The 15318-nt window shown below is 39.9% G+C and overlaps 2 protein-coding genes across 3 annotated transcripts; one reads left to right on the plus strand and one right to left on the minus strand.

Annotated features, from left to right (window-relative positions):
- The first annotated feature begins 1208 nt into the window (after positions 1-1208).
- zgc:153031 lies at positions 1209-8259 on the plus strand. Of its 2 annotated transcripts, XM_062420074.1 has the most exons (6): positions 1212-1451; positions 2247-2296; positions 3473-3578; positions 3687-3813; positions 6919-7034; positions 7530-8259. In XM_062420074.1, the coding sequence occupies exons 1-6, from the start codon at positions 1345-1347 to the stop codon at positions 7618-7620; spliced, it is 597 nt and encodes a 198-aa protein (XP_062276058.1). In that variant the 5' UTR covers positions 1212-1344; the 3' UTR covers positions 7621-8259. The 2 variants fall into 2 exon arrangements, with proteins under 2 accessions (XP_062276057.1, XP_062276058.1); XM_062420073.1 differs by lacking the exon at positions 7530-8259 and having other exon boundaries at positions 1209-1451; positions 6919-7501.
- A 3200-nt stretch (positions 8260-11459) lies between these two features.
- On the minus strand, positions 11460-13237 carry mterf2 (mitochondrial transcription termination factor 2). The gene has a single exon (XM_062421458.1). It carries the CDS (start codon positions 13034-13036, stop codon positions 11825-11827), a length of 1212 nt encoding a protein of 403 aa, XP_062277442.1. The 5' UTR covers positions 13037-13237; the 3' UTR covers positions 11460-11824.
- Positions 13238-15318: the final 2081 nt, after the last annotated feature.

Here is a 15318-nt window from a genome sequence, read left to right on the forward strand (position 1 = left end):
TCTGTCATGTTTTTTAGGCAACCAAGGAAATTTGAGTCAAAAATGTAACAGCCTTTAATTGATACACTTCAAACAAATATAACAGCCAACATGAAATTGGTCGTAGACAGTCAACTTTTGTTGAACATTTCATCTCAAAGCATTCTGCACCACTAGGCCTAAAGACTTATCCAAACCTGTGAGTACAGCTTGATGAGTCTTCATTTAACAGACCATGTGTTGTGCCACAGGCAAAATAACACATGAACTACACTGCCTATGAAATGTATTGATCATCTATGAACTTGTCAGGTCCTATTGCCACTTTGAATAAAAGCTTATTTACACTGTGATGTAAGAGTCCATTCTCAGTGTCAATTCAAGTTGATTTAATTACATTTGAATATAAAACACAAATTATTGTTTAAAACTTTACATTAAAGTCATAGTCTGGAGCTCAGTCCAAACCAGAACTTGTGGCAGCTGTCAAAATATACCATACTGACCCAACTACAGTAAAGACTGCTGGCTTCTCTATAAACATTGAGCTGAGGAGGCAAATTAATATTTTGTCATGATTTGAAGAGAAATTCATGATTTGAAATTTATTTCTTTAGTTTGCTTTTTGTTCTTCTGTTTGTTCTTCAGTTTTAAAAAGTTTAACAATTCACATTCAAAGCTGGAAAACAAAACATGGCGAATACTTTATCTAGGCACTGTCCATGTGGACTTTGAGCCAACCATTCAACCATCATACTATTATACAAACGCTCTGACCTTTTATCCTATTTGAGCAAAACCTGGTGTAGATAGTTTTTAAAAGCCCTATGTGAATTTATTTTAACTTCCATATTGTCCAAATTACAAACCTTGTTGACCTATAGTCAATTTTTTATTTTAAACTAGTCAAAGTTAGTATTAACTAACACACATAGAAAGTTAACAAAGCTAACATATTTACTTATTAAGACATGGATTATTACAGTTTACTACCTATACTTCTCTGCCTGCTTGACAGAGGTTCTTAAGGCTTTTTTTCCCTTAAACACTGAATTGATTAAAATAGCTATGCAAATGAAGTAATTACACGTGTGAGTCACGTTGCCATTTGATTACAGCGTTATGGATATTCTCGGGGGCGGGGTTTGGGTATGTTTGGAGTGGTTTTGAGACTCCACAGTTTAAAATCATTTTAGGATGCGCTGAAAGTAATACTTCACCTTGTCCAATAGCAGCTGCCGGTCGGTGGGCGGTGATAGCTGGTATTAGTCCTCATTAAATTGTTCCCACACAGACAGACTCAGTTCCTGTGTTGCGGATCGGGATTTTGAGCTGCTGGTTGGTGTGTTTGGAAGCCTGATAGAGATGGAAATGAGCCAGGACAAAGTGCAGGAGAAAGCAGTTCGCCTTATAGCTGCAGTTTGCAATGACATGGGAATCGGAAAAGATGGAAAACTGCCCTGGAATTTACCGTAAGACTGTAATTTGGTTTGTAGGTCCTATACATGTTTGATTCAGTGAAGATATGATAATTAAGGGAGACTCATCACATACAGGTTCTAGGCCTGATGTGTATCAATTTGTGATTACATAACACTAAAATGTTGAGAACCGCTGGTTTAGACAGCATGAAGGCAGCTGGTAATAACTGTGTGCAGGGAGTCTCCAGAGTGATCAAAATGCTTATTCTGTTGGATCAAAAGTCAAATCCAAACATATAAATCAAATGAATTGAAATTCTTAATCATCTTGATTTTGATTATACAAAATGTTTCTTTCTTTTCTTTGAACATATTGGGACCATGATGGAAATAAGTGTTTTGAGTTACCCTTTTGATTTAGTTTTTGTGTCTGTCATCTATGAATAAATCATATCATATCACAGCAAAAATGAAATGTTAGGTAACCTATTCCTACTTGATAAATTACCTCAATGGTTAATCAGATGCCAAAACTGATAGTGGTTGGTTTAAAATGAACACAATAAAGTAGTAATGGTGGAAATCACAGTTGTGGGAAAACAGCTAATGTGGTGATAATAGTATTAACAGTGTCTCCATGAACATAACATAATTTATATATATAATAGCTTATAATATAAAATATGTATAAATATGATGTTTTTTTTTATTTCGTTATGTATTCCTTATTTATTGGGACATTCTTTGTACTGTAGAATCTGTAAGCAGCAGTACTTAGAATTAATGAGCTTAGTAACAGCTGACTGTTTTCTGCTTGATCTAATGTTGAAAATGTGACATTTTCAGGTCTGAATTCCAGTACTTTCTCAGCACTGTCACAAGAGTGTCACGACCAGGTACTCCTCAACTTCACATTATGTCATATTATAGCTACCACATTTACGGCTGGGTATCATTCAAAACATGTTCAGCCCTTTAAAAATATACGAAACTAGAAAAAACTAAAATGTGTCACTTAAATCAGGGGACACTGAGGCTACAGAGGGTGCTGCAGCACAACATTAAACCCTCTAAAACCTGCAGGGCCCAAGACTGTAGGGGGTCAATTTAAAAGCTACAGTGAAGAGATTTTGGTATCACATGACACCAAATGATCTAAAGCATCCATTGGTACCATGTCATGCAAGCGTGTCGGTTCAATTTTGGCAAAAGAGCATCAACATTTTCAAAGGGATCCATTGACCTTTCAACTCAAGATATCTGAAAGAAATGTGTGCAATGGGTACCCACTAGTCTCCCTTTTACAGAAATGTCTACTTGAAATGGTCCCAGTCTAGGAACATACATTGGGTATGACTAGAAAATTGAGACTCTTGTGAATTCAATTGTATTAATGTGTGATTATGTTAGTCCCCACAGTAGCAATTTCATTGTAGTGAGACCATTTTTTGAAACTTGACCCCACTGTATAAAAGAAACGATTGTGTCCTACAGGATAATAACAGCCTCATGAAACTTCATAACCACGAACTATAGACCCAGAGCACCAAGGGGATGTATGGCTTTCCTGGTTATATTAACAATAAACAGGCTTCTGAGGAAAGGGAAGGGCTCGCCATCAGAAGGCTGAAAAATGTAATAAAAAAATAATAATAATAAAAAAAATATCCAATGAAAGAATTAGTAACATAACAAAGACATAAGCATTGTGGCCAAAGTGGACTGGCCGATTGGGTGATACGTAAAAACAACATAGTATATAATATGAGACAATACAAATTTGTAAGCATTCAGATTATTTTGACAAAGAGGTATTAGGCCATTGATGGTAATGTTGCAAATAACTGAGCAGGATTGATTTATGGCAGTATTGTATTTACATGATGTTTGCTTTAGTGGAATGAAGTACCTTGATGTTTCAGGTTTTTTTTATTTGCTGGATTATTTCTAATTTTTACATTTCCAGTAAATGTATAATTACAAGATTAAATTTATGTCACCCACTCCTTCTTGAACATTTTTTAAATTTTATGCCATCATCAGTGTCGAATCTTCTGTTCTATCTTCTACAGGAAAGATGAATATGATGGTCTGGGGCAAACTGTGTTGGTACTCCCGCCCCGAAAATATGTTCCCATTGGCCAATGTTCTGCATGTGGTGCTGAGTGAGACACTGACGTGAGTACTATCCCTTTCACACGCATGCAAACATCTGCAGTAACAAGGACAACAGGAAATGTGTTTATTCACCACTCTCAGTCTATTGTCCCCCTCCACCTCTTACAGCACAGCTCCAGATCACGCACACTTCTTGTGTCAAGACTTTGGGAGCGCTGTCCGCCTTGCTGCGCAGTATCCGCTCGCTGACCTGGTCGAGACCATCTGGATTGTTGGTGGGACTCGGGTCTACCAGGTAAACTTGTCTAAACAGCTCACAGCCAACTCAATATTCCCACACTCTCTCTCTTCCCATCAAAACACCTGCTGTGACATCACTCATTAGGCAGTTATATAAGTTTGATTTAATAGGTCTGTTTCTGTTTGAACAGTACAACATAACATTTTGACAAGTTAGGAAACAGTGTAATTAATAATAATCATGGCTGACTTCTTTGGTTACAAGGACATTTGAATGGAACAGAGCCATTATATATGTGATGAGTACTTTTCTTGCAATAACAAGTAAAATTAAAGCCGCAAGCGGCGATGGTGGGCCCTCGCTCACCCATGCCACCGCGGGGCCTGAGGCATGGCGGGGCTGTGGCGTGAAGCAGAAAGTGAGAAAAAACCTTGAAGGAGGCCAAAAATGCAATGTTTCGTTCATCCAGTAGGGGGCAGTCACAGGTAGTTACACATATGGTCTGGTGTGGTCTGGTGTGGTCTGGTGTGTTCAGGGCGGCCACTCATCAGTCATGTGAAGTTTGGAGTGAATTGGACAAAGCATGAAGGAGTTATGAGAGGTTGATGGTTCATCCACCAGGGGGCAGTAGAGTGTAACAAAACACAAGCGGTTGCGTTCAGGGTGGGACAGTGATTACACATGTGAAGTTTTGTGGAAATCGCACAATGATGATGTAAAATATGGCACTTCCTGTTTCCACTAGGGGGCGACACGAGTGAGATCGCCTATGAGCGAATGGAGACGTTGAGGTCGGCACCCTGGACCTGTGTACCAATTTTCATGATGATACGAGTTCAATAAAGCCATCAAAAAGCCAAACGTATTTTCATGGCGAGGAATTGATGGTCGCCGCGTCGCCACTAGGACGCCATTACTCGTAGCTTCACAGTCTTCATAATGTAGCGTCACCAACTGGTTCTGAATGAAGTTGCAAAGTATGTAATTTTAATGAATCTTAGTTAACTTCCTGTTACCACCGGGGGGCGCTATGAGTTACGTGGGAAGTTAATATATTGGGACGTTCAGGGCGGAGCCATCATCAACTCCAGCAAGTTTGAAGTTGATTGGATGAAGTATGTGGGCGTGAGAGCCACTCGTATGTACATGGCGAGCACGCCAAAGCTAGTTGAGCCCTGGCAGACACGCCCTTTGACCTACGGATGCGCAGAGCACAACTTAAGCTCAGCTAGGTCTGGAGATGTTGCGTACCTAATTTGAACTTGATCGGGCGAACGCTGTGGGAGGAGTTAATTTTAGGCGGGAAAAATCAAAACCAAAATGGCCGACTTCCTGTTGGGTTGAGGTCATGAGGTCAAGAGGCTTTTTTGCATATGTGGGTATAATACATATGTGTACCGAATTTTGTGAGCATAGGACAAAGTTAGCAAAATTCCCTATGGGCATTTTTGGACTCTATTCCGCCATTCTGCGTCGACCATGTGCGACCACCCAAAAATATCGAATTTCGGATGAGGCCGGATGTCCGTGCAAAAGTATAAGCATTTTCGCATTTGGGAAAGGGGCGAAATTGGGGCACGAAATGTCGGAATAATAATAATAATAATAATAATAATAATAAACATTACAATTTCAATATAGCATTTTTCCCTGGGGGTCTTCCATACCACATGATTACTTGATTACTTGATTACTTTGGGGTCACTTGCACTTTGGGGTCACTTGCACGTTGGGGCATGAACAAATTTCAATAGGGCTTTCGCCAGGCGACTTGCAGTCGCCGCTCGGGCCCTAAATATCAGCTGTTCAAAAGGTCTAATTAGAGTTGTACAGCAGCAGTTTGTTGCTCCTAGAATTTGACTAATTTACAACAGGTCCAGTTAAACTGGTGTTTTAAACTGGTGAAAATAGCCGACTCTTTCTTTCTTCTCATGAGTTTCTCGCATGGATGTGGATGTGTTTAGCATTAAGCACACAATTTACATTTTCCACTCTGATTGCTATAGTACCTTGTGTATAATGAAGTAGCTCATTTCCACCGATGTGTTTCTGAGCATCATATTTCTTAATAATGATAAGTCCCTGTACCGTGTCAAAGTTATATCATATTGAATACCATCATTTGGCTCTTCCCCCCATTTGTCTGAAGTCGTTTCACTTAGTTAAGTTAGAAGAGTAAACAGCTGTGCTTCAGATCCTCAAGGGATTCAGCGTGACTGGTTGTTTCCAGGTTGTCACTCCCTCATCTTCGCAGTAAGTTGAACATTTTTCATCTGCTACAGGTTAAGCCGCATGAGTCTTGAGTCATGGGTGGTTGTGCCAGGTGCCATGTACCATCTCTCGTCCTATATGTTTGTGTCATTATGTGTGAACTTGGCATTATTAGGCTAAACCACAGCTTCTTAGATCATAACAATCCAGTTTAGTTTACACACACTTGGTACACACCCACAGGTGTTTGAACTTATTATGCTTGAATAATTCCAGAACTGTGTGGGTGTGTACAGATGGTGTACAGTTGTTGACTGACATTTCCCTAACTGTCCCTTCTAGTTTTCCCGTACCTGTCATTTCATCAGTTGTACAGGCCTTTTTCACAGAAGACACTCTGACATGTCACAGTAGGAAAAGCACAGATGTAAATAATGAAATGAATTATTTCATGATTTCTGCTGCTTCCGTTTTAAGGTTTTTGTATTGTGCATGCTGGCTCACTGTCAAACTGTCAGGGCTTAGTGGGTGACTTGAATACAAAGGAGCCAATATTAATGTTATGGACTACTCCTGTGTTTTCCTACTATAGCAAGTCAAAGTGTCTATGAAAATGGCTTATTAGTACTAGCAGTAAGTAGTCTCAAGCGATTCCCAGCCAGACTTCAAGAAGAGGTCTAATCAGCCAGAATAATTAAACCACTATTTGTTTTAGTGCAGAGCTTTTACAAGACCTTATGGACTTAAAGACTGCAGAGATATACACCCATCTCAAACTGCAGCCAATCTAATGTTGATGTGGCCTCATTAACAGGGTTAGTAAACGTTATCTTATACAGCTTAAATTCTCTCTGCTGTAAAACCCATAACAAAGTCTACACATAGCTTCCCATGTTGTTAATAATTTTAACGTGGTCAGAATTTCTGTTGCTTTTTGTTTATGACCAGGATGCACTGAAGCACCCCTGGTGTGACTTGGTTTACTTGACAGACGTCATGGCTGACTTTGACTGTGATGTCTTCTTCCCTGAATTTGACAGAGGACTCTTCAAAGTACAAGAAAGGTTTGTGTTTAGCCCATGCCCAGACTGTGATCGCAGGCTGTCCTGGCCTGGAGGCTGTGACCCTATATCTGAATCTGCTGACAGTGTTTGCTTGTTTAAGCAACTTTACAGTGTATTAAACAGTGACAAAAGAGTGATTTAATTTGATGCCTTCCTAAAGTCCCGCGAGACAGTGATTCTTTCTTTTTGTTACAAAGTAAACAAAGACAGTATCTGTCAGACTGTGTTGTCATTGGTTCGAATAGTTAAGCTCAGAGGGATTTTCTGACTTTGTCTTGTTTTTATACCTCTTCTATCCATTTTAATGCATTTTGAGAGATGGCCCTAGTCTCAGAAGATGTTTTCATCATTAGAAGTAGTCAGTTATCAGTTTTAAGCAATCATGAAATAAAGTAAACTGAGCAAGTTACTCCTTTTATTTAAGAAAATCTTTTTATTTTATTCTTTTTTTCCTCCGATGAACTCACAAAACTTTTTTTTCCATCTCCAAATAAGATTTCCTGGTGTACCGAGCGGAATCCAAGAGGAGAACGGCATCAAATACAAATTCCAGGTATTCAAGAAAGAAACAGGTGATGCTGTGTAAATAAACAGAAGAAATGAAGAGATTATCAGGAAACATGTCGCTAAAAACTCTTCAACCTTTACTGTAGAGACATGCTTCTAAAACCAAACCAAGTGTGTTATCGGACTTTTATAAATTCAAAATGTCTAGTTAACACACTTTGTATAATAAAGCCATTGAGCATTCCAGTGTAAATATAACCTTTTATTCTTTGCAATAATGAAATACTTTGAGCACAGACACTTTAACAGCAGTCCAAGCCTTATTGATATTCCTTAGATTTATTTTCCCCATTGCTGCAGTTTGCTTGGATATTATAAAAATACCCTGCCACCCTCTGCTGTCACCTTATCACTTGTCAGCGTTCCAATCGCGTCCTCCTCAGTCATATTGCAGCTTCAAAGAAAATATGCTTGTCAGTGAGTCAGTCAGCAGCCTACATCTGATCCTGTCTGAGCCAACACGGCAGATGCCAGTTTAGAAAGTGGGGAGTGAATTATAATGCTGTTTTGCTTCAACACTATGACTACATCATTCTTTGGATAAATATGGAAAAATGTTACATCTTGGAATTTGTTGTGTTTAGAAATTGTAAGATGCATATTTATTGATGAGGATTGATCTCATGAAGAGATCATTTACATTTTGTGATTTTTTTTTTTAAATTTTGAATAAAACTATGCTTATGAATCTGGCTGTAGGAGTTATTTTTTGCCACTAGATGGAGGCATACCATTAAGACAAGGCACAGTCAATTTTCTTTTGCACTGCTGGTGAGTAATGAGTGTATTATACATTTTACCACCAGTTTACAGCGAAATATAGCTTCAGTTTTTATCTTGACGTTTTCATGGCCTTGAAATGGTCAGGTTATAATAAAGGTCACTGCCAGTTTACTAAGGAAAATGATATATATGACTAATAGTAAAAAAGAGAAATGTATGCATGCACAAGGGAACAACTTTGTCTTGCTTTTCAAGTGCATCAAGTTTCTCCTGAATTTGATAGTTTTCTGGAAGTGAAATAGACCTTTGAGAACTGGATCAACAACTTTGTTCACACCTGACCACATGGAAAACTGCTCTAACTAGTCAATGAAATGTAAAATCAACCAAAAACGGTGTGCCACGACAATAGCAAAAAGATCTCCATGGGCCACACCTCTCCAAACTTGAAACTACAAGTGATGACAGATGACTCTACAGTATGTTTCAAAGCTATGAATCTCAGATGCAATGTCCAATATAGACGGTCATTTACCTTTTGTGCTTTGAACGTAAACATTGATTTTATTCCTGCAGCACATACAATATATTTGTGATATCTCATCAGGGTGCTGCGACTGCAGAAGGGACAAGTCATGACAGAAAACAAATGTCTTAGTGCAGCAGAGGAGAGAAAAGCTGAGCTGAGTGCACACTGAAGTACCTGTCTGTTATGCAAATGTTAATATAGGAGAAAACGCAACACAGCTATTCCCAACAATGAGATTTACAGGGCTGAAAATGCTGATAGACTAGCATTAGTTTGCACAGAAACCAAACATCTTTTCTTTTCTTTTTTTTTTAAATACTGTGATTTTATGTTTCCTTTGTGGTGAACACAATACATAGAGTTATAGTAGAATATCTGAGGAGCAAAAACGTTATTTTTAACCTACCTTTGCTGCATTAGAGGAATATACCTCATATTGATATTAACCCACACTTCAAATAAGGAATATTTATTACAGCAGCGGTTGTACATGCTGTTGCTTCAGCTGGAAATCATCGCTTTTAATTGCAGATGTCATCTATTTCTGCTGAGATATGACTCATAAAAGCAATATGTTAAGTGTGGCTATTATCAAGCAGTGTCGTGTTTCGAAATGAAAAAGGACAATTTATACTCCCTCTTATTAACCTCTCTGGCTTTCCTGTGTAATTCAAGAGCTCGGTGGAGGGCGGCATGACAGTCGACAGAGGACAAGAGAACACTGGCTGAGAAATAGAGGTGACTTGCATTTATACACCTGAGGCGTTGTCTCATCTGCCTCGCCTCAATACGTTCTGATTAACTCCAGGTATTTATTACATATTACCGTTTAAAGGCACATGTTGTAACCCTGCAACATGATAAATGAAGGGAAATGCTACTGATGTCCAGCTTAAAATAAGAAACCTTCAGTATATGAGCTGCAGTGTACTTGAGGTAGTGTTGGAGCCCCTCAGGGGGGTTTCTATGTGGTGAATGGTTTCAAAATGAGTCAAGCATCCATCTGCTGAGCTCAAATTCATTACCAGATGCACTCACTTTTGCATCATCTGCCCAGTGGCTATCACCATGACTACAGAGCCATGCTGAGTGATGCAGACGGCAGCAGATGGGAAGTGGAAGTTGTTAACGTATATATCCTCCCCTCCCTCATCCCCCCTCTGGACACACAAGTCCTGTCTCTCTTTGTTGTGACCCCCATCGTCCACATTGGGAAGAGAAGGGAAGCTTGAGGCTAAAAGTCAAGGCTTCATTAGCTGTGAAGCTCACTCCCATTAAAAGGCAATCTTAGGCATGTTTCAAGGGCTTCTGCTGGCTACCAAACATTTAGACACATTCAAAATCAGACAGGGGAACATTTTACAATGCCTTCTCTTGGTTTGGACAATGCTCAGTAAGATTGCGTATCGATTTTGTGGCCTTCACTAAAATAAATGAGGGCACTAACCCAGAAGCTGTCATTTTACCTCTACGGTATATGAGGCACAGAGGCATGAAAACCTTATTTATAAAAAACAAACATAATGGAAAATCAATTTTACATGAACGAACAAAAGCTCAACTGCTTTTTGAACAGTGGTTGCAAAGTGTGTTCAAATAAACCACTTCCAACCAAAATCAAAGGAAGTTTCTTTTTTTATCTCATCGTGTGGGTGCATTTGAATTCATTTGAAATGATAATGAAGTGATATTTCAGTGGCGAAATAGCTCATAAAAAAAGTGTCTCCATCTGTAAAGTAACAATAAAAAATCTGAGGCACAGTTAGACTGCATCCCTGAGGGGAACAGTTGTGCTGCCAAGAACAGTGTGTGAAAATGAGACACTTGCACAGACAGTAAATGAAATGGTTTGACAAGCCTTGTTTGTTTTCATTTATACTCAGTAATAAATTTGATAGACGTGTCGGCACGTCTGTCGTTATACACTTATGTCATGCAGCGTTTTATGTCAGGTTATTGTGATGAGGTAATATGCTGTAATAAATTCTTCAATCAGCGAAGGACTGCATCTTCTCCAAAAAGTGTGACATACTAAGATGCCATTGCATTTGTTTCACTATCTGACCACACTCGTCGTCATTACATAACCATCATTATCTTCTCCAACATGAATGCAATATAGCCTGTAAGAAAAGTAACCTGCTTTTCATCTAAAGTAATACTTACTTTGACACATTTTAGCATTTAGTGTTAAGATTCACACCAGCCAGTTAGAGGAAGTCACATGACTCATAAGTAGTTTCTTTAGTGTCTTTCAATTACCTGTAAAGCTATCGATTAATCTGCTGATTACTTTCTCCATTAATTATGAAGTGTCAGGTAATTGTAAAAAAGAAAAATATTTAAGTAACTTGTTTTGTCCAATCAACTGTCCAAAACCCAAAGATATTCAGTTTACTATCATGTGCGACACAGAAAGGCTTAAAATCTTCACAGTTGAGAAGCTGCAACTGGCTAATTTTGGGCATGTTTGCTTAAAACAATTTTAATTATCAAAATAGTTGCACATTACATTTTATGTCGGTCTGCTAATCAGCTGCTGATCAACTTATCGTAATAGGATATTCTGTATTGATGGCAGCAGGAAGAGCGTTATAATGCAAAAGTGATGCACACCAAGGATTGTAGTGAAGAGCTGATCTCTGGAAGTAGACTTGAGAGTACGAAAAAACTTTTGCACACTCAAGACGTCATCTAAATAAAAAGAGAAAAGCATATGGAGCCAGAGTGTGCAACTTTTTTTCAGTGTGAGTGACATTTACCTAATAACAGTCCTTACCTCATCAAAAAAGCTGAAATTTAGTCAACCCATTTAATTATGTGTTTTGAGCTTATTTTCTGAAGTTTCATGCATTTTAACAGACAATATTCAGTGTAAATGGCATCAATGTAATTTGTTCAAACACACTGAATTAGAGGAGTTAGAGTTATCTTGAGTTACAGTTGTAATTCACTTGCATTTATTCACATGTCAGTCATCCACTTTTAAAGGGGCGACAGGGTTAAAAAGAGGTCTTTCTCTACGTAGTTGCAGTTTTCCATAGCTCATCTCAAAGTCCTTCTTAGTGCCATTAAGGACCTCTAGACTACCTGTCCTTACATCATAACCATGTGCCTTCAGTCTCTGCAAGCGATAATTGATTATCTGCGTGGTCAGCTCCATAACAGTGGGAGTCTCTATGATTTGAGACATGCTGATCCCGGCACTGAGGAGGCCCTGAAAGCGCTCAGCCAGAATAACTTCAGGGTAATAAAGCAGAGCTGGGCAGTTGAGGATGATGTCCCGCAGCTCTGCCTCGGAGCAGCCCATGGTGTTGTGAGAGTATGCCAGAGTGCGATGCATGCTGTCCGGGTTGAGCTCAGTGACAAAGCCCCTGAGCTTGGAGAGGAGTCGGAGGAGCTCCGCTGTGCTGAAGCCCTTGTCTCTCAGGAACAGCATGTTCTCTCTCAGCACCTCAGGGGGCTTGAGGAGAACAAAGGGGTTCTGGCTCAGAAGCTTCTGAAGCCAGATCTTCATGTTGGCCTCCTCTCCACCGAGCTCCTGGTAGGCCTGCTGGAGGGTGCAGACCATAACCTTGTTCTGTTCCACTGGCCGGCTGAAGCTCTGTGGAGCACTGGCCATGAGCTTGGTGATGATCCGCTTGTTGAGGTTTAAGCTCTGGAAGAAAGCAATGTTGTCGCGCTGGTTGTTGTGGTGGCTGGAGGAGGTGAAGAAGGAGGCCGGGAATTTCTCAATAATACCAACCAGCTCTTTCTGGTTAGGGCAAACAGATATCCACAGCTCCCTCTGAGTCTGCAACTGCTCCGGGTTACAGAGTACTGCCTCAGGGTGAACTGCTAAGATCCGGGCGATGATGGACCCCGAAGCCCCCATGTCCTTCAGCAGACCTGCTACCTCTTTAGTGTAGGCTGGACTCTGATGCAAGACCCAGCCTTTAAGTTTTCGGACCTTCTGGATGTCCACAGAGAGATCGTAGAGAGCCTCCACGGTCTGCTGGTTCTCTGCTTGGCTCAGTGTCACACATGGTCTGCAGTTTAAAGGTAGAGCTATGACAGGCTGGCACCGGAGGCACAGGGATGTTGCAATGAGTCGCAACATTGATGCAAAGTCCTCTGGCTGATCACCTAAGGTGAAGGCAGAGAAGAAACAGCAGTGGGTGACAGCCAAGGAGATAGCTAACATGACTACTGACTAAACTATACTAGCTTCAGCCTCTAAAGGAAGCAGAGGAAACAAAAATTGACAGCTTGAGTAGTGATACACAGCCACAAACCCAGTAATATATTACAACTAGTGATGCTCGGTAATGCCGCAGGTCCGGTCCTGATGTTGTTTTAAGACTGGAGACTGTCAGTCATTATTCTTAATATAATGTTTATTCTATCCACACAAAAAAGCAGTAACACCTCCTTCCTGACAGTATGCAGAGAGAAGAAACATTTTTGAAGCTTTCAGCAGACACGTCACTGAGCCACACACGCACGCGCACACACACACACACACACACACACACACACACAGAGGCAAAGACAAAACAAATACAGCTGTGCAACTCATATGAAATTCCTCTTTTTAAAACAACTGATTGACAGAAATGTGTCTTCCGTTGTGTATTTCCTGCCACCTGTGTTATTTCAAACAGTTTATCTAAAGAAGTGACACAATCTCCTAAAAGCATTGTGTAACTGAATCCCCCTGCTTTCATTGATGCTGTCTTGTCTTATGCTGTTTTGGATCACGTCACTCATCACGTCACAGCCTCACCCTCATATTGAACACACAGCTGGTGCCAGATGTATTACATGAGAAAGTGGAAAGGCATGAGGCAACTCCAATTACAAAAATAGGATAATTCATCACAAAAATGGCACGTTTCCATTCATAAATAATACAGATAACACTATTAAAAGCCTGGGAAGGACACTTTAATGCCACACCGAGCAGAGTTAATAACATTTTTGCAGAGGTTGCCCAGGCAACTGAATATATTTATTCACCTACATCCAGTAGTCTTTACTCTTGTATTTTTAAATGAAAAAACATGCAGAGTATTTCAGTGGCTAACCACTGAAGGAGACAATCCTACTACAATGGCATTGCATGACAACGCGTGATTTAACCTCGCGATTAATCCTAATTTTCATCAATTATTGATGGATAGAAATGTGTAAACACGTGTAGATTAAAATTGGTATACGTCCAGATAAAACAGTGTTACCTTTAGCAGCGGTCAGAGGATATGACGTTTTGTTATGAAACTGATTTCTTCTTCTCTGAGTTAAATAAAGGTTGAGAAAGTAGCTTATAGGTGCATTACCGCCACCTACTGGACCAGAGTGTGAAACAGCAGGGGAAAATCAAGTTTTCCCCGTTACACCTGTTAATCTTAAGTAATTAATAAGATGATTGCTATTGTACTTTCCATTATTTCTTTCCTAGGAGATAACTCAATGTAATATTGCGTTTTCACCATGAAGTACTGACATTAATTCCCTTATTTCTTCATCAGTCTGTCGCAATCTGTCAGTGCTGATTTCTGCTTCTACTGTTGTCTTGTTTACCACAGCACCATGCAGACACGCCATGATTTTTGTTTGTTTTGTTTTGTTGTGTTTTTTTTTTTTTTATAAAATGTGTTTTACTCACAGAATGTGGGAAAGTCAATGCAGACATGTGAGTGTTATTTGTTTGTATGCTCCCAGTGCCCCATTTTCTCCCTTCTCTTCAACGCTCTGCTCTTTTATTGCAGGCCATATGTCCAGTAATTAAATAATTTTGGCAAAAATCTGTATATCAAACAGCAGTTGGTGCGCTCCAAACCCTGCAGCATACGGGTCCCCGATGAGCGTAATCAGTGCAGGGCTGAATTGGACTGAACACACGGAGAGTTTCTCGCAGTTGGTGCTTAATCATGATGCTTGATCACCAGCTCTGCAAGCTGTTCCCTCAGCAGCACGAGATCTGCTGTTGCTGGGTGGGAAGCTGGGTTCATTAAAGTTTATGTAGCAGGTAAACAGATGATCTGCCTCAAAGGGAAAATAGGTTGGCACCCTTTCTCCTTTTTAATGCCCAATATGTTGACAGGAATGAGCTGGTCATCAGAGTGCACTGATAGTTTTGTTATTAACGGTTTGTGTCACCCAGACACATTAGTGTATGAAAGCACAAACACAGAGAAGAGAGACTTTGATTAGACTTTTAAACGATCTCAGTTGCTTGTGTTTCATGGGAAACACCTTTCATTATGGTGGAGGCCAAGGTAAAAAAAACAACATGCGGGCCTACAGAGTAAACAGTGTCAGTCACTCTTCCCCTATTTGCAGTCAACCTGTTAAAAGTTTCCCTGGTGTTTATCAAGGCTCTGAGCAAAGTCACGCAATCAATATCTACCCTCCCTTGCTACAATGCTTCTATTTATTCTGAAGTTAAAACATAAACAGGGATGATTTTTGTGCTCATGCAAG

This window comes from Scomber scombrus, chromosome 6, assembly GCF_963691925.1.
Source record: "Scomber scombrus chromosome 6, fScoSco1.1, whole genome shotgun sequence".
Lineage (NCBI taxonomy): Eukaryota > Metazoa > Chordata > Actinopteri > Scombriformes > Scombridae > Scomber > Scomber scombrus.